Source organism: Polyergus mexicanus, unplaced genomic scaffold (genome assembly GCF_030449975.1).
Source record: "Polyergus mexicanus isolate NDT 795.1 unplaced genomic scaffold, iyPolMexi1.0 SCAF_5, whole genome shotgun sequence".
In the NCBI taxonomy this organism is placed as follows: domain Eukaryota; kingdom Metazoa; phylum Arthropoda; class Insecta; order Hymenoptera; family Formicidae; genus Polyergus; species Polyergus mexicanus.
This window is the reverse complement of record NW_027223325.1, coordinates 3,238,532-3,259,847: the sequence shown is the minus strand read 5'-3', so window position 1 is coordinate 3,259,847 and position 21,316 is coordinate 3,238,532. Positions and strand designations below refer to the sequence as shown.

The 21,316-nt window shown below is 34.4% G+C and overlaps 1 protein-coding gene across 1 annotated transcript; it reads left to right on the top strand.

The window, feature by feature from the left end:
- The first annotated feature begins 9,249 nt into the window (after positions 1-9,249).
- On the top strand, positions 9,250-19,263 carry Dfd (homeotic protein deformed). The gene is made up of 2 exons (XM_070296176.1): positions 9,250-11,102; positions 15,430-19,263. Exons 1-2 carry the CDS (start codon positions 10,187-10,189, stop codon positions 16,107-16,109), a joined length of 1,596 nt encoding a protein of 531 aa, XP_070152277.1. The 5' UTR covers positions 9,250-10,186; the 3' UTR covers positions 16,110-19,263.
- The last annotated feature ends 2,053 nt before the right edge of the window (positions 19,264-21,316 follow it).

Sequence of the window (21,316 nt, the reverse complement as noted above, 5' to 3'; positions counted from 1 at the left end):
AAATATTTGTAATGATAATAATGAATAAATACTTTATCTTTATACTATTGTTATAAAACTAATAAAAAATTGATTATATATTTTTAATGAATAATTAAATATTACAGTTGCTGAAGAAATAGGCGTATTTCATATATATAATACGCGGCGATATTATTCTAAATGAATGATCATTCATATAGCATGTAATATTATACGTGAAATATGCCTATTTCTTCAGCAACTGTAATATTTAATTATTCATCAAAAATATGTAATTATTTTTTTTAATAGTTTTATAACAGTGCTGTAAAGTAACTTTATTCATTATTAACATCACAAATACTTATTGCTTTCATTGATGATATACGTTGATATTAGCCATTTTCATATATTTAATAAATAATAAATTTCTATTGATAAAAAAAATTTAATGTATTTTTTTATGTTTACACGCAGTTCTTTCTGAAATAATTATAATTTTTATCTCATAAAATACACACATTTTACTTTTTTATAAATGTAATTTAAATAAACCGATATATGAAGTAATACTTCTTATTTGGTATTAAATCCGATCAATTTAATATTACGTTACAAACATGGTGGTTCATCGCTAGTAGGAACAACCAACGTGGAATCCATTTTGCGAAATGAGTTGGGTCCAGCAAGAGAAGAGAAAAGAAGAAAGGCGGGTAAAAAGGATAAGGGTCGCGATCTGACGAGGGTACCTACCCTATATTGGCAGGCGTGGCTGCGGGTTGCAGGGTGCAAGAGGGTTTTGAGGGACCGCTGATTGGTTCTCTCCAAGCGGGATCGAAGAAAGAGAGAGAGAGAGAATAGGAAACCTCGTGAACACGGGATCTATGGGGCTGTAATGTCGAAGGAGACGAAAGTGTATGCTCCCTCTCCCCCTTTTTTTTCCTCGATCCGAAAGAGGGCTACACGGCGCTTTTATTCACAGTCTTAATAAAATTTATGCGAATATTACATGCCGCGAATATGATTATTTTCTATCTATTACTAAAATATTTTACGAATTTTATCCCAATGCTTATTAAATATAGTATATCTTAAATAATGTATATCCATTCTTTCTCTACATATATATGTATATATATGTTTATCTTCGCAATTATGAACGTTTTTTTATATACATGGCATATTCTTTATTTTATAAAATTTTTTGGCGAAGATTAAGCAGTTTCTAAAATGTAAACATTAACAGTCTTGTGTATATATGTGTGTGTTTATGTATGTATTTTATTAAAGTACACGAAGCAAGTTGAGTTAGTTTAAATAAAACTTATTATGTATATCAAGCATTAATACATTAAATTTTTTGCTGCAATAGAGAAAAATATTATACATTAATTATATGATATTGTAAGTAACACAATATTTTTATGTGTATACTATATATATTTAGTATTCTATATTTCTTATTATACTATAATATATATTTTCATTATTATAATTTGAAAGATGAGAAAAAGAAAGAAAAACGTTGGAAAATGTTCGCTTTTGATAACGTCATTCTGCGAATGAACTTAGGTATGAGGGACATCAAAGTTTTCTGGGTGACGGCGGCTGGAGGGTGACTGGCGCGATTACAAGTCTCTGGATAGGTGATTGATTCACTTTGAATGATTAAAGAACGCCGAGAAAAGGGGAGAAAAGTGGGAACGGGCATAGCATTCGATAGACTCATCAAACTTTCCGTGAAAATATATTAAAGTCTTCTCCAAATGTAATGCAAAGTGATTGGAACATCGTAGCTGTTTGTATCAAGAAATCGCGCGCGCGAACTTTCGCATTAAATAGCTCGTTCTCTTGGATTATATATATATCGATTTTTTATATATTTTGAGAAGAGAATAAATTTGCTTTAAATGCATGTTTTTTTATATACTTTCAAAAATAGTAGCGAACTAGAAAGTAATTGTATGATTGATAAAAAAAATAAATATAAAAGAAAATTTATTATCTTTAAGAGAAAATTTTTTATATTTATTTAAGATCCATTTTATTTCTTAAATTTCAAAAAACGAACGGGTATAAAAATACTTTCAACACTTTGCCTTTAATAATATATTTGGAGAATTAAATTGAGAATATTTGCCTCTTGTGCCTCTTGTTAACGAAAAGCAAATTTGAAAGTTTAAAAATTATTTCTTATACAAATATATAATATTATTTTTTTTCTTACACGATATCAATATAAAATATATTATTATTTCACAGATATTTAAGATTTCTTAAACTGTATTTATATACGATAATACTATATCTATATTACAGATTCTTCTCTTCAGAAAATCTATTAAATACGTTTAACTGAGACATAAACTCAAGAGAGCAACTGAAAATGAGAGATTGAATTTTTGCAATTTTCTCTAAAATGGAGCAAAAACGAGCAAATTTCTAAAGGACTTCTTGTCTTAGTTTTTCGGTTCCCTATACGCTCTTGAAATTTTGCCATTTAAATTGGGGACACCCTGTATAAAAGAAGTATTCAAGAAAATGGGAGAAAGAACTGCTTTCTTGCATTTATTTTCAAAATTTGAATGACATACAATTTTTTTTTTGTAATACGCTAGAACGGAAGGATCATTGTGGTATTATCAATAAGCCTTTTTTCTACACGGTGGTCTTTGTCAATAAATATGCCAGTAGCCGTGTCGTTCGTATATCACAAGGAATTTGCATTATGCTGCATTATGCTTGCTAAGTCCAAAGGGTTATTGCAAAATTCTTTTGTTTACATAATGGACAATGCTCGTTTGAAAGAATAAAATTTCGAAGAAAGGTTAATTTATTTAAAAATGAAAGAAAGCTGTGGGAAATGTGTCAAAGGCAGCTAGACCATATTTTAGAAATTTTCCGGTCTATACTTATTGTTCAGAAATATGTGTACATATAGCGCACATCTTTCACATAGCAACATACGCAAACCATGTTAAAATCATGTTTTAAAACTATGGAATGTCCCTTCAATCATAGGTTTTATAATAAATTTGCAATCCATATTATCTTAATAGCCAAATATTTAATAAATTGCAATTTTATATTTTTATATTGTAAAGTCTTTGTTTGTCAAATTATTTAATTCTTATTTAATTCTATCAAATCATTCTTCGTAACTATATAGATTTCTCTCTTTCTCTCTCTCTCTCTCATTCTCACTCTCTCTTTCTTTCTATGTTAAAATAACAATTATTTTTTCAATCTATTTTTCAGTATTTGTGACTAAAAGGATATTCAATGATCTTTAGACGCTTTGCATAATAATAATAAATATAAGATGAGCGATAATATTACACAATTAACGCGGCAAAAGAATTGATCGCAAAAATAATGCAATGGACTCGCTAAATACCAAAGTTCAATGATTGAATACACGGATGTGACTACGATATGTCGATTGACACGTTGCATCAAGAAATAGTAGGATGCAAAACGGACGATTGGGTTGTTGAGAATTTTCATATGTAGTTGGGAAGCGAAGTTGAAGTAAGATAAAGGTCGATAGGAGTATCAAAAGGGGAATGAGAGATATAGCGGTACTGCTTACGGAGGGTTATTGTGCGTCCATCGGTTACGGCTCATCAGCTGCTGTAATTCCTATCTTCGCCTTTCCGTAAGAAAGATCGAAGGTCCCAAGGCGTCAACTTTATCCTATTTCGCCTCGTTGTATTCCTCGCTGATTTCTCACACCGGGACTCCATTTTGCCTACCTTTGCTGAAATTATCGTTATTCTTTAAATTACTACTAAATTACTACTAAACAGCGAAAATTGCCTGTCTCGCGGGTTTTAGACACGGCAAACGACACGGACGGTCCCCGGTGGCTAGTAAGAATATAATCCCTACAGTAAGAATAATCCCTCCGGATTCCTCCTGGATTAGATGCGTAGACAGCTCTTTTACGCACAAATGCAAAAGAATCCGAGCCGACTTTGCTTCACGTTAGAGCAAAATGTCTAACGTTACTATCGCGAATTGCGTAAGCCTGCGAGCAGGTCTGGTACCGCCCGTATGCAGAAAACTGATGTCACGATTATCAATATCTATTTTTAAACAATCTAACACAAGACGATGGCGGACCATGTGTGTGACTTACCTGTGCGTGAGAGGATCATGGTTTAATTCGAAACCATTAATGTGAGTCGAATCGATTGCGATTTTCTGTCTAGCCCATGCGCGCGGCAGAATTTTTGAAAAATGAGACGCTCTCCTCTCTTCCCTCTCTCTCTCTCTCTCTCTCGTCTCTCAAAAGTAGTTCTAAAACGCTTGAAAAAATGCCGACAATACAAATCCATTAATCTTGCTCCTCGCGCTGCCGTGTGCTCTTTCTTCGTCTCCCGTTCTCTGAACCGTCGTGCCTTCGGGACATCCCTTTGCACTTACCTTCTGCAACAACACTACTTTTCTAGAGTGCTGGAAATTTTCTTGGTTTTGAGAAAGGTGTGCGCTTTAAAGCACAGTCTGTAGGTCACAATGAATATTAGCCATGAAACTCTTGATTTGAGAAAGGGTAAAAAAAGTTACACGATATTTCGCACATATATGTTTTGATCTTTTCTTATTAGACATAAAAATCAAAATTATTGCATTATAAAGAGTTTATTACTATTTAAAAAAAATGTATTTATTGATTGTTATAATTGTATAATTTTTTTCTAGAATAAGTATTTAATTTTTACATCTTTCAATATTATTTATCATTCTTATATTTTTACTTTTGTCCGCAAAAATTCGATCGAAAAATCGTGTCTTTTTTTCGCGACAAAAAAAGAAAAAAAAATAATCTTAGATATTTAAAATCCCACCCAAACCGTTTCGAAACAATTAACGACAAAACGGTTCCTGGGTTATCATGTATGCCGACTGAAAGGGTCGGACAGGTCTATCCTTTTCGAACAATGTTGAAAACATTTCCAATGTATGCAAACTGCTTTTGAAACGAAGACGAAGGGTGTCGAATGCTAGTAATCGCCGAGGTCATGGATGGCAAACGACCTTAACCTCGTTACCTCCTTCTTTCCTTCTCGCGCTTCAGGCAGCAATCAACAGCATCCTTGAATGTGTAAATATTCGCGTAAACCGCCTCTTCAGCAAGCGATGCCGCTATTATTGATACCGTCATCATTCGCGACATCGCAAGCAAAGACACTTTCAAGAAATCGTTTGGTTCAGAATTTTAGATGATAAAAGTTTTAGAAGCAGTTGACGCAATATGTACAGCGTAGAATTATTATACGTATATCTAATAATAAAAATGAGTCACATGGTATAAAATACGTATTGCAGCATTGATTAAATTGCTATTAGCATACGGATGATGAATCTGCATCTTATTTCTCAGTAAATATTATTGCTTGTTATTGCACTAGGTATATTTTTTTATAATTCTTCATATCTCTACTCGCGTACGCGCTTCTGTGTGTTGAAGAATCACAGTATATTCTATATATGCATCCTTGCGTGACCCCGGATTTGTTTGAGGAAGAGTGTCAAGATTGTTAAGAGGGATTGGCGCTAACGACGCTTCGAATTGCAAAGATAATGAGCCACTTTTGTGCCTCTTCACGCGCATAAACGGCCTGCGGGCACTTTTTTCCTCCTCATCTCGCACTATCTTTTCAAGGAAGCTGGAAAAGTGCGATGTATACGCAAATTGCTTTCAAGCAGCGATGTCGGGTGGTAATTGTCCGAGGTTACGGATCGAAGGTCGCGTTAACATCTTTACCGTAATGCCCAGCCGATAATTATCGCGCCTCTAGTTATCCCTCATCTTCCGCACATTCTGTAAGTGGGACTACTGTTGGCCAAGAAACGACGTACAGCTGACACTTTCACTCACACGCCGGCTTGAGACGTCGAACTTGGGGCATTCGTCCAGTTGCTTGATGAAAGATGTCATGTTCATTGCCGTCAACGTGACTTTGCGTCATTGCCGTTCGTCGAGTTATCATCGCCTTGCATGCGGTGCTTTTTACATTTTTGACGAAAACACGTTTCCTTCATTAATAAATTGTTTTTTCTTTCGCGCGGTCAAATAAATGATCTATCAAGAAACTCGAGATAAAAAGATTATAACGTTTGTATTTTAACAGCAAAATTTCGTGCAAGTGTCGACGTCTCTTTTTTCGATATTGATATTGTTCTTTATGATATAATAAACTTTTGCTTATAATTTTTTATTCATTACGGAAAAAAAATTGCAAAATTGCAAAAATACTCCAGTCTGTGTCATACTTTTATGTTGTTTAGCTGAGCGTACATGGATAAAGGAACAGTCTTGAAAACCGTTCGGGATATCTAAGGCATCAGATGTATACTGGATGTCCCTAAGGGGACATGGACCCCTTTTCATGTCGGCAAGCTCGAGATCGTGACTCAGCAGCGAAATCGAATCTCCGGAGACTCATGTTTCTCACCTCGGACAGATCCGCTGCCAACACCTTAAGCTACAACGAATGCGAAAAACATTCGCATTTTCTAAATTTCAAAATCTGAAATGCTATGCGTGAAATTGTATCGCGGACGATTCTCCCCGAAAGATCTATCGATCATGATTCTATTGTAGTAGATTATATTGAATCGTAAATATTTGGAATATACTTTGAATTTTGAAATAAATATCATCGATCGATGATTCCCCGAAGGATTGTAACAGAGGTTACTGCGATTTCTTTGAAAATCGAATTATGATTTTGTTCGCGACGTTTAACTATTCGACAATTGCATATTCATCTATATTTATCCTTTTTCTTCAATGCAATTTTTTTTTTAATTATCCTTTTTATACTACAGATATTTAAAAATGATTTTTCATTTTCCGATATATAGGTAATCTGATTCTCTTCGAAATATCTACTCTGCAGTTTTCTACCTTCAGTTGAGACGATTAATCAGCTCTCTCGGGCCTCGCTAAAAATAATCCCGGAAACGCAAATTCGCGCAGCTTCAATAACAGAGACGATACGCTCTCCTTTTTCATAAGAGATCAACAAGTTGAATATAACTGAAACGCCGTTAATAAAGCGATGAAAATGATAAATCGTAACGGTTCCACCCCCGGCCGAGCACCGTATTGCGTTATTAAAACTTTACTAATGGGTAATAATAAGCACCAGCCTCGGCCAAGATTGATATTAAATTGTAAACTGTATCATTTATCATTATCACAATGCAAGTCCGTTGAACTCTTTAAATCTTGAATCCACAAAGAATTCATGCCAAGCGAGCTTTTATAGAGATAGCATGGTATAGTTTAAGACGAATTACTTAAAGACTGCATTGTCATTTTGACATTTGCTCCGATTTGGATCGAAAGCATGCTTAAACGCGAACGAGTTTCCTTGGTAAATATTAACAAATATATTGTCAAACAATATACAATAATTGATTTACTATCTCAAAATTTTTTAACATTAATAATATTTAATATATCACTACGTTTCGTTAATATAACACGTTTTCAATGTCGAAACATCGACGATACTCCACGAGACAACAAAATTCATGAAGCGATATAACAGACCCACGTGTGCGATCTCACGATAATCGTCACTTGGAAGATCACACATTCGTCCGGTAGCCGAAAGGACTCGTTGACGAAGCAGGCCCTCTTCGAGGATAGCCGTGGGTGTAAAGGGGGTGTCATGCCGGCGGACCGGGAAAAGTGATTGATCGTGTTTCGCCGGAAGACAAGAGCAGAAGACTCGGGGCAGAATCGGAGGAAAGGAGCGAGACGACGAAAGTAGAGATGGCGTAAGATGGCGGTGGACGAGGAAAGAGAAGAGGACAGAAGTTTCCGAGCGTCGTCGGTGATAAAGACGAGGAGGTTGTGTCGCAAAATGAGGAGACAACCCCCTCTAGCCTCCTCTACGTCATTCAGCGCGACCCCTTCAACCTCTCTGGACTCTTCCAGATTCCACTCAAAGCTCCGCTCTTCTGCTTGGAGCGACATGAAGTGGCCATAAGAAAAATAGGAATAAGCCGCGGTATATCCGGGTAAACGAAAAACTAACTCGAGAGAGGAAGATATATATATATGGAGTAAAAACGAGCGATGCGCTGTCAGAGTCTTCTTGAGAACCATACAATCCTAAATTATTTCTATCCCCGCCACCCCTTTTATATTTGACGCATATCAAACGAGGTGAAAAATGGAAAAGTTTTTGATAATATATAAAGAACACTTTTCGCGTTTGCGTTATTTAATCCCCATGATTCTTAAGCTTATCTTTGTTCTACAATATCGTTTTACAATATTCCGATACTGTTATTTCCTGAATCGTTTATACAGGCGCACAGTCAACGTAGTTAAATTTACCGTGCTGTATTGTTGTACCAAAGCAAAACAGTGAGTATGCTCTTTGTGTAATGACTCGGCGTTTTATATTCTCTATGCCACGCAGCTGATCGCGAGTAGACGTACTTGACCGAGTCATCGGTGCATTAATATGAGCAAGAGTGTAATCAAACAGCAGATCTATTACTATTAATTTAGCCAATTCAAACTCGTCTTACGTAACATTTTCAAGCTGGAAAACCTATTACTCGCAAAGATTCTCGTCAAGATGACTTTTGATAATAATATAAACTACATTCTTTTTATTATTACCATTATCTTATAACATCATAAACACATGCGTATCTATTTCGTGTACTTGACATACAGAAAATATTTACTCGTTTCTTAGGACAACGATCGATGATAAATATATTTCGTTAAACGCGACTTCGGATATTAAATTTGCTCATCTAACGCACGGGAAAGAGAAATGTCTACTATTATGGTAGATCGATTAACACCCCATTTTTGTATAATATTGGCAAATAGAGGTATAATGGACGGTTATGGGGGGGTAACACCTGCTGGTCACAACAAATAGTTCTGAATTAGTGGCGCGATTACCTTCGCCGCAGTATTCAATATCAACAGTATTAACGTTCATTGCCACCGTTTCTCTTAGCATTGACTCCGGCCATAAGATGGATTTCCGAGGCACGGAGGCGGGTTAAGGGGATACGTAGGAGTGACTCCATGGTTATACGTACCCTCGAGTATGCCCCATAAGGGCACAAGATCCACTGTTTCCGTGGCAGGGGTTGGTCTCATTCCGCCGCGGAGTGGGGGTGACTCTAGAGAAGACGCATGACGGGAAAGGGGGACGTAGCTCTCCGCATCGGCTCAAAGCCAGCCGGCGCGAACGGAGCTGGAGGGAGTTGGAAGCAGACCAGAGTTGCCAGACGAGTTTCTGCCGAGGTAGGACGAGCTCACTTTCGAGTCTCTCTTTCTCTCTGACAAGAGGCTTCGTCCGCTTCAATCTCCGTCCACTTACGAGGAGATTATTTTACGCGAGACAGCAGTGATAGAAGTGCAGTGCAGAGAAATTGACGTTTACTCATTTATTCGAAAATATGATTCGTTCGGAGATGTTTGATTTATCAGAATCGTTTGTAGAAACATTAGCTTGATGTTTATCAATGATGCGGATCAATGATGTGGATGAAAAGTGAAAGTTTATGAGAGAAACAAGTGCGCATTGTCAAGGAAAAGGAAGACGCAGTTTAACAATATGCGTTAGAAATTAATAAATTGTGAATGTATGAAATTCGATGACAATGAAATAGAGAAGCAAAGCAAGAAGTTGCTACACCTGCCGCAGCGGATCTCGTGGCGCCACTCACGTGTTGCATGCGTGCCGTGGTTATCCATCATGGTCGCGGACTAGGAACAGCTCCGATTGGTCGGTTTTGTGGTCACGTGGTATGGTAATTGGGCTCCGGTGGGCGGGAAGGAGCGAACGAGGTCGTGGAGGATCGCGAAAGTGGCGGAAGGAGAGGAGAGAATAAGCAGCTGTCCACCGGGAGTCCTGCGCTCGTTGTAGCCCCGCTCTTTCCATTTCTTTTCTCTTTTTCTCCCTCTCCCTCTTTCTCTCTTTTTCCTCCTTTCGAGAAAACGTCACCCCTTTTCGCAAGAGGCGGCGAGGTGTGGACGATGGACCACAGCGCAGTGCGGTGCGGTGTCAGCTTGTGAGAATGATGAATATTAATATGAAATGGTGCATTGAATCGACGAACTGATGCGGAGGAGATTCGGATAAGAAGGCAGAATCGCCAAGTGCGGTCGTTTAAGGTTCATTTGAACTATCGTGCGCGCGTGTGTGCGTTTTCCGCGAAAAAGTGCTCCATGAACATGAGTTCCTTTCTGATGAATCCGTCCGCCGCCGGTGGATATCATCACCATCATCAGCATCAGCAGCAGACTGGAAATCATCATTTAGCCACCACTTCCGTCATGGTTGATCCGAAGTTTCCCCCCACCGAGGAATATAGCCAGAGTAATTATATACCTTCGACTGGCGCGGACTTCTTCTCGGGCGCTAGCAGTGGTCATCACTTGAGTCATCCGCAATCTCAGCTACAGTACGGCTATCATCAGCATCATCATCAGGCGGCGTCGACTCCTTACGGAGCTTCCTCGGCGGTACAATTGAACGGAGGATACGCGGGGTACGGTGGATATTACAGCCCTCACCATCCTCATCATCAAGTACACGCGGTACATCATCCCAGTATACATCCTCATCATCACGCCGTGGGTGCTTTAGCGATGCCGCCGGAAGCCCAACAGCCGCCGCTCACGTGTCCGTCGTCGATACAAAGTCAGCAGCAGCAACAGCAGCAACCACAACACCAACCATCTGTACCTACGACTACTATTCTCGGATCCACGCCTCTGTCGCCGTCTATAATGCAGAATCACGTGCAACAGCCGGATACCCTCCAGCATCATCAACAACAACACGAGAACAATGCCTGCAGTCCGGCCGGCTCGGGTCAGTTGCATCGGGATAATTCGCCCGATCTTCAGACGCAACAATCATTGTCTCAGCAATCTCAACATATACAGGGTGGCCAACAACAGACCCCACAGCAACAACAACAACAACAGCATCATGTGGAGGATAACTCGGATCCAGATGACATAGAAGACGGTCAGATGGAAGCTTCACCGGGTATGATGGAGGAAGAAGAGGAAGATGAGGAGAACAGAGAACGCACTATTTACCCGTGGATGAAAAAGATTCATGTTGCGGGCGTCGGTGAGTAAAAACATATTAATTTGCAATTATTTCTACGATTTTATTTAAGAGGATTATACATTGCTACGTGGCATTAAAAATTTACTTTATTTCATTTTCATTATACTTATATGTATTGTATATCACAATATATTTTATTTTTTTCTTAACTTTATTTTACTCTTAGAGAAGAGAGATTTGTTTTATGTATATTTGTTTTTAATCTTGAATCTATCATCTCTCCACTAATTTATAAATTATCTATATGTATATTTTATTATGATTGTGTTTTGATTGCGAAGAGTATAATCAATCGTAGCAAAAATAATACGACGAGCATGATGATATAACTGTATCTTGTATAATGTTGAATCTATTTTTTTATACATATAATTCATAAAATAATTATATACAATTCACACACACACACACACACATACACACACATAAAATATTATTTATAAAATATAATTTAATTTATATTATAAATATAAATTATATGTTCTATATATATCTCATATGCCTCGCTTCTCGACGATTATCGTTTCTTCTTAATAAAAAAAAAAAAATTTTTTTTGAAATAAAAATAATTAAAAAATATTTATCATTATTTATCGCGTCGTTTACTCATTAATGTTATTCAAATAAAACAAGCAGAAAAAATATTTGTGGATCTGAATGCTTATATGTTGCGACACAAAGGTGCCTAGATTTTGTAGTAAATTTGTTTTCTTGGATCAAGCACACACCTGTCCAAAGTATCTCCGTTTGTGTATTTAATGGATATACACACTGCATTATATGCGCGCAAGGTGATGGCGCTTTAGAACGGCCTGAAGACTTATGGGCCGAAATTTATCGTTGCACCTTGCGATCACCTGTGTGAGGTTTCAGCGGCACCTCATTTTATAGATGAATTCGGTTACGCCTAATATATCTTCATCCTTCATACGGTAGCGAATATTTCAAGAATAGAAGTTTCGCAACACAATTCACCGCTGCGGTCAATAATATAAATTTCTGAATTCGACACAGATATTTTCCCTCGCGTGTTTTAAGTAGACGTTCGTTGTTGGTGGTGGAATTAGATAGATATTGCCGGTGATGGTATAAGCTCCCGACTGTTATAATTACGCCAATTAAAGCGAATGTAGCTCTTCTCTCATAATTAATGAGACAATTACTTCCAGAACTAATATACGCGTGCTTCCTATTCTCATGAAGATAAAAAGATGATTTTGTAAACGTAGCTACAGCATACAGATTCATTAATTAATGTTTTACAAATTATAAAAATTAAGAGCAGTATATTTTTGTTATGCGTTTATTTCTAAGGTTTGCCATGTTGAAATTTTATATATGACATGACCGAAAATGACAGAAAAACTATATATTTCTCAGGTATATGAAAAAATTAAAGATACAAGGTATATACAAGGTAGCTTTTCAGATATATACAAAAATAGTTTTTGCAACGTAATATTCCTTCAAAATTAGACTAGCTTTGCAGCTATAAAAATTTCTATTCCGCTTGATCTCGGAAAGTGCTGCTCACTCCAGCTTGCAAGTATTATTTTCAAAACCGCTGTACATGATACAATAAAAAAGATTTCCACACCATATTGTAAAATCGAATATCATAATGGATTCTTTCAGAGAAAAAAAACTGCCCGCTATAAAAAATTTTATTTTAGAAACCCTTAAAAATCAACGTTAGCAAAAATGCAAATTCTTATATTACGAATGCAAATTAAAATCCTATAATATGATATGATAAGAGAGAAAGATGTTAGAAGGAAAAGTGTTATTATTGAAAATTTAATTTAATTTTTAATATTCTACATAAGATCCTTTGATATATTATATATATTATAATATACACACATTATCTGATCGGAAATTTAATAGCCATAATATGCAACAAGACAAAAAAATACAAAAAAATAACTTTTATGAAAAATTTATTCTGAAGATAGAGAAGTAGGAAAAATATCTCAAAAATAATTTGCTGATAATATAAAACTACAAGGAATAAATAATCATTGTAAAAAAATAATTACTTTAACAGAAAATATATAAAAATTCAAACATTCAAATTTAACGGTATAATTATAACTTGGAAATTATTGAGAAACTTTAGTATATATATATATATATATATACAAATGATAAAAATTTATTTAACTGTCTATAATTATTAGATGAAAATATTCCTCAAACGTATGACGTTACATTTTCCATTATGCTGCGCGCCTCGTGCGATTTAATATTTGAAATCTCTGAACTTTGGTATGCTCGTCGGTCGGGCTGTCAGAGACTGCAATCTCTCCCCTTTGGTTGTCGAAGTACGGTCGCCGGACGTCGGAGTTGAAAGGGGCCTCCGCGAGACCGACGGTCAGCTCGGAATGGAATGTGTCTGCACAGATTCTAGACTGAACTCGTTCCCATGTTTCCTCTATCGAATTGAACGGACCACCATGGACTGCTACTAGCATGACTCACAAATATTAATATCAACTTCGTACACGGCGAGATACATTTTTTTTTTCTCCCAATCCGTTTGTTCGATTGTTCGTTGTGTATTTCAATAGTATCTGATTGTTTGCGAGAGTTTGAACATTTTTTGGCAATTTATTATTAATATTTACATCTGCGTTTTTAAATATTTCTGTCAAACATTAATCAATTATTAATATATTCTTTTAATAAATTCTGAAAAACTTCACGAACATGTTCGACAAGGCAATTATCGAATCGTTTGATCTTGAAGCTAACCTATGGGTTATGTAAAGGATAATCTATTGTTCCTATACTTTTTAAAAGCTCCTTAGCGAGACTAATGTGCATGTGTACGCACATATATTGACACTTTTTATCCTGAATTTACATATGCGTATTCTCTGCCTCCGCAATTCAACCGGCGTATCTTGCGGATTGATCAGATTACAAAAAGTCACTTCAACTGACTTTGATGCTATTCAAAACGGCCATGACGTGGTCATATGGTATATAAAAAAATGTTATATGCATATAATATTTCTGTAAATATCAACATAAGAGATATTTAATAATTACGATAATAATTATATGTGCAAAGTAGGAAATCCTTTATCTTTTGTTGTTGAAATGCCAGGGTTTTGTCACTGCTTGAGTATTCATCATATGGCTGCACTACATTTCAGCGGTCGGAAGAAAAAGATTTCTATAGTAAGCATCTGACATTATACCTTCTTTTCACGCAACTTATTACTAGGTTTTTGTGAATAGATACACGTAAAATGCGTAAAAAACAAGTCACAAAAAAAAACTTTAGTCAACATAATAACGATGCAATAAATCGTATTGGAGAAGAGTAGCCTTAAGATTTATTTGTAATATTGTGGCGAGCTAATAATGAGAATGTTAGCGATGGGAATTAGAAAAAATGGAAATGGTTAATTTTTCGTGTAAATGAAAAGAATGAGGCTGTTCTCTGCTTACGTTAGCAAACAATAAAAGGTTATAGAAATTATTTATGGTATATGTAAAAATACAATTTTATTAGTATAAAATATCGAATATAAAATAATTTTATAAATATTATATATTATTATTAATAAGCGAATCTGCAAAATTACAATTTTGTTAAAGAATTATTTACGTGAAATTATATACAATATATACTGAAATTTTTTTTTCTGCTTTCATCTTTGAAATTCAATCTGTAAAAAGTTATTCATCGTCAATCGTGATATGGAGATGTAAAAAATTAATTATATTAAGATCTTTTTCAAGAAGATTGTTTCTAATTATATATGTGTATGTGTTTGAAAGATCGATAACTGAAATTTATTTTTTGATGGATCATTTTATATAATTTCGAACATACAGAATATAGAATACATACAGAAACATCACATAACATGTAAATCTCATCTTAAAAATGAATTCTTTGAGGAATTTGAAGTTATTTTTTCTTTAATAAAAATATGTAAAAGTGTCAATAATTTTTAAATAGTAAAAATGAATATCCTATTGCGAATATTAAATTTAAGAACTGGACTTTCTTTTTTCCAAGAACTTTACTTATAAAAATGAAGTTTTTAATAAAAAGAAACTCCAGTCTTTAGACTTAGTCTTAGAAAAAAAAAAGTTTAATCAAATTTTTCTTAACAGAGTGTCAACTTTAAATTGTTAAAGAATCCAAATTTAAAATGAAATCCACACACGCGTTTAGAATAATCACATTCGCGTAGCCTTATTCTTCTCGAATAAAAGGAAGAAAATAATATCCTTGTAACTCTGAGAATCTGCCTTATTTATAATCTCACTGTGCTAATATATTTCGATTTTTATCCTTTTCTTATAGCGAACGGCTCGTACACACCTGGAATGGAGCCAAAGCGACAGAGAACTGCCTACACGAGGCATCAGATACTCGAACTGGAAAAGGAATTCCACTTCAATAGGTACCTGACGAGACGACGACGAATCGAGATTGCTCATAACCTGGTCCTGTCGGAGCGACAGATCAAAATCTGGTTTCAGAACCGTCGTATGAAATGGAAGAAAGACAACAAGCTGCCAAATACGAAGAACGTGCGCAGGAAGAACGCAAACGGCCAAGCGCCACCAGCAACGGCGAAGTCGGCGAAGACTTCGGCGACACGAGCAAAGTCCGGCACGGGTAACAATAACAGCCAAAGGAAAAACAACAACTCGCCCTCCAGCGGTATGGAGAACAGCCTGGACTCAAACATCGGTCACGATATGGGCGAAGTTCATGGGGTCAGCACCACTCTTCCTCCTCCCGTGGTCCATCCAAGCTTTCAAGGTCACCCTCACTCTCTGGCTCATGTCCAAGCGCAGCTGAGTCATCTTCACGTGGGTGGAATGATGGACGGTCCGACGGGAGGACCATTGGGACATATAAGTTCCGGAAGTATCAGTCCACTCGCTCCGGCTACCAGCCCTCCTGGATTGTCGCAAGTATCAGCTCCTGTACCGCCATCGGCGATAAAATCCGATTATGGACTCACGTCTCTGTAACATCCATACCGGAAGATGTATTTGATGATGTAACATTTTCGATAGTACATTGTTCTCCGCTGTTTCTTGTGTTCGATCGGATATTTATAATTATTGTCGGATATGTATAAAAGTAAGTAGGTATGAATTTTCCTCATCGCATCCGTGGACGAGAAGAGAGTGATCAGAGGTTATTATTTTTACATACGGATTACCGCAATGACGAACCATTAACTTTTATCTAAACTGGTAAGTTCAAAATTGAAAGTTTAGCAAGGCTATTTTAAAGAAGAGATATAAGAATAATAACGTTTGATTCTTTGTCTAATGCTGCAATGAAGAATATTTCTTTATAGAATATATTGTAGATCTGAGAATAATTTGTAGCTGAATAAAAAGGGGAACACAATTCTACAGCGAAAGAAAACAGGTAATAATATCCGGATAAAGTATAGAACGTCGTATCTTAGATTGTGTTAACAATAAATTCGTTTATGACAAGAAATGACAAGAAATTTTACTCTTCCAAGACGACTTTCTATTTATATTTGACTGAATTTTATGAATTAATATTATAATCTTACATTTTTGTAAGTATCAATTTATAAAATAAGTGTGAACATTTCAATAATGTTATGACAAGACCTGTAATTATTTATCATTAAAATTTCTTTATTGCTAATTATGCATAAGAATACATGACGCATAATATAAATTTTAAAATTATGTTTAAAATACTGGCGATTTACTGAGAGAGAGAGAGGGGGGGGAGGGGGAGAGAGAGATTACTGATATTATTAATAAACGCTTTGCAATCATACTAGAAACGACCAAAGATTTTATCTGAAAATTCAATTTTTTTCATATATACATATATATAAATACTATTTTATATATATCATGCTCAAAACTTTCTTTACACTAATATACATATATGTACATACATATATACATAAAAGTTATATTGAGTTATAACAATTGTTATTTTAAAAATACTCCTTTCTCCTTGAATGTTGGTATTGTTATGTCAAACAATAATAAGAATGTGTGATCTATTAAGGTTTGGAATTATATATCTTGACGAGAGAAAAATATTCCATCTCTCAGAGACGTAAAAAAAAAGCTGGAAACATTAACACTATTTCTATACGTACATCATGGTTTCTCTCTGTCAGTAAATCTTCAAAATTTTTAATATAATTTTAAAATATATGCGTCGTGTGTTTTACGAGCATTAAAAAAAAAAAAAATTATTACTCACCTCGATAATAATTTGATTATCGAAAAGCAAATTATGAGATTTCTCAAATTGTTGCATGCTATAATATTATTAATAATTTCAATTTCTTAAATTGTTAATAATTTTAAAGTCTGATCAAAGATTCCTGATCTTTTACTTTTTGAATTTGCAAATATACGAATTTTAAATTTATTGCACATTATCATATGCATAGAAAGCGCAACATGTATGCCTTATTTATAGCAACAAGTTAAATACATTCAAAGCGTTTTTGGAGCGTACACATCATGTTGAGACATGATGTAACTGATTGAAAAATCAAATTATAATTTTATTGTTTAATTTAATATTTTATAATATTATATTAAAAATAAAATATTATATACAAAAGATAAATCTAAAATTATTTATATTTTATCTTTTGATCTTATATATTCAATCAGAAATGTCAAACACTTTAATTGTAAACGCAATTCTAAGTCATGATGCACACATATCTATACATGATACGTATGCCCCAAATAGGCACTAAATACGTGTTTAACTTTATATAATAAGATATACATGAGTCTTTTACATACTGTACAATATGATGAAGGATATACTATGGATATATTATGAAAGATGTATATATTATTGAATATCTGATACAGTTTAAAGATCGGACAAATAAAAAATGCATATGCGTGCAAACGAAACTATAAGATCGAGTATAAGAAAGGCCCCTTAAGTCATAATGTAGAATTTTTTTATATATTGCTGAATGAATTATATTTGTAAACAAACTTTTTAATGCTCCCATAACACTCTTTTTATGTCTCTGAGAAATGGATATTAATATCTTTATTGCATATTTTTCTCTCCTCAAGACTTATAATTTAAAATGTCAATAGATTACACGTTCTTATTATTATTCGCGTTAATAATACCGATATTAAAAAAAAAAAAAAAATTGGTATTTTATGAAATGAAAATTGTATATATAATTCAATATAACTTTTATGTATGTATATATATTAGCGTAAAAAAGTTTTATTGCAACATGATATGAAAATAGTGTTTATATATTTCGTATATTACTACCAATGGATAAGTGTTGATATTGACATTTTTACATGACGTATCAGCAAAAATAGATAAGAAAAATTGAATTTTCAAGTAAGAACTTTGGTCATTATTATATGATTGCAGAGTGTTTATTAATATCAGTAATCTCTCTCTCTCTCTCTCTCTCTCTCTCTCTCTCTCTCTCTCTCTCTCTCTCAGTAAATCTCCAATATTTTAAATAATTTTAAAATATATATCATGTGTATTCAAAACGCATTTAAAAAAAAATTATTACTCATCTGGGAAACAGTTTGATTATCGAAAAGAAAATATATTTCAGAATTTCTTCACAAATAACTCTTAAAAAAAAATAATAGAGGTATCATTAAAGCTATCATACTTGAAAGCATCTTTCCGTAAGGTACATTGTAAATAATTCGAGATGATAGTATATATTTTTACCGAAAGGAAATGAGGAATGACCAATAATAATTAGGACACAATTGCACGTGAGTAAATCAGAAGTTGTACGATTTTAAGCGAGTAGTAATCAAACAATTAATGCACAGAATCGCTGTGACGATATACCAAAACAATATTATTAGATATAAGAAGCAGAGTTAAACCTCTTAAGGTACTTTAATTCTAAAGAATCGAGTTAGAGTGTAATTAGCGAAAAGGACGTAAAAAGTAAATGTATGAGTTTCGAGATCGTTCTAATAAGTGTGAAATTATACCCTTTGCTATAATTATTAAATGTATATAGAGCGTGATGAGGAATCGTCATCGGGCACACTTCAATGCTTATGTTTATATTGATCGTAAGGATCGATGAAGAACTATAAAACCGTCAAGTAAATCGATGAATAAATAAATGTTTCATAATTTACAATAATACCGTGTTTCCAAATCGTATATGTTTCCACACTCATTTCCTGTCCATCATTTTTTTTTTTTTTTGGTGCAACATTTTCCTTTTACACGTTGCATGTGTATGCGCGTGTGTAGTGTGCGCGCGCGATAGTTTCCTCGCTTTCATATTTTTCACAATCTTTTGTACTATTTATTATTCTGTCAGGAAACACCGTTAATCAGCCAAGGCTAGGGCAACTTGTTATCTTAAGTTTTGACACTATCTCTTTCTTAGATATATTCGCATTATGTTGTGTTCGCAAAGTATCGTTTCCATTCTATGTTCGATAAGAGTTTACACTAAAAACGAAAGCAATATTGAACACGAAACGGGTCAAAAATAATAAATAAATTACTTACATGGATAATATTGTAACAAACATTAGTTGCTTGTATTACTTTATATATTTATTTAAATTTTATAAACGATTTTAAATTAATAGGCAAATAAAATATTTATTAAAATAAAATTTAACATAATTACCAAATACAAATTTTTATTTATTTGCAAAATTTAATGCTTATGTCTCAAAATATTGTTTGTACGAATAATTCGAATATTTATTACACTTGTGTTAATTTTGATACATAGCTTATCATATTTTTACTCTCTATAGTTATAAAACGGTGATGACCAAAGAAAAATTGGTAAAACGTAACTTGCGAGACACACAATAGATAGACGGAAATATTGTAGACATTTCTGCTTAATAGAAAAATAAGCAGCCTCGAAACATACGCGGTATCATAATTTACAGGTATCACACAGGAGCATTATGGTATATCATAGGTATTTACTGTTTCTCGTATCCCCTCCTATGTAATCGTATGGGCGCCCATGGGCACCCATGCGTGCGATGTTGCGCATGCGCGAGCATGTGCGTGATTGCCGCAGCCCGGGGCAAGGGATAGCTCGAAAAGAAGGGTGGTACCCGGAAAGCGAATGGGGGGATTCCTGCCTCCGCCCATGCCGCCAACACATCCCGGCCAATTGCCTAGATATGTTGCTACCAACTGGGTTTCAAAAGTCAAATATGTTATGGCGTCAACCAAGGTCGCTACTCGCATCATAACTTAAGGGAGTATTAAAAGAATATTGATATTTTATCTGTGTGTATGTACGTCTGTACATCTTATACGCTTGCCCATACAGCGTGCATGTCCCGGAAGACATCTTTGGACGATAGGATATCTTCGGGATGTGTTCTCTGAACGTCTTTTGAATACGCATGTTGTGTGGGTGAGATAACTAATCTTTCTGATCGATCTTGATAACTAGATAATCTCATTGCTTTTCATTTTTCACTTGAGTAATGAAAAGAGTTTCCATCAATTTTCTGAGAGATTAAAAAGAAAAGAAAATGTAAAGATTCAAGTAAGGTAAGGAAAAGAAAAGTAACTAGCTAGCGAAAAGTAATAGCCAACTAGCAATTACTGCATCCAAATATTACGACATGTATAATTTACAGAAAATTGTATGTCAGCGAAACATATTTATCATTCATTTATATATACATATTATGTTATTAATAAAACCGTATCAATTAAGAATACATGTATTTCTTATTTTAAAATTGTTATCAAAACTTATTGAAATCAGGAAAAAATATACGTATCTTTTCTCATAAAATTCAAATAAAAATTCGATTTATTTAAAATTAAAAAGAATATGATTTAAATTGGCAAAAGTCTATTATTTTTAATAGATAATTATACAATATATTGAAATTTTATAATAATTAAAAAGAAACTGATTAATCGATCTAAGAGTCTTTCATTGCAAAATAATATTGTTGATGTGTGGCTTGCATATTAATTATAATAAGTATGATATTCTACTCTTGTCACTGGACGCAATAGATATTTGCAATTTTTTGTTTATGGCGATCATATGAAAAATATTTTCGGTATGCAATATGAAAAATATAATTTTAATCACACAGTATACACTCTCTACGTTCTAATTCTAAAATACATGTATTCTGTTCAACGCAAGAAGCGATACGATTAATAGCAAGCTCCCAAGCGA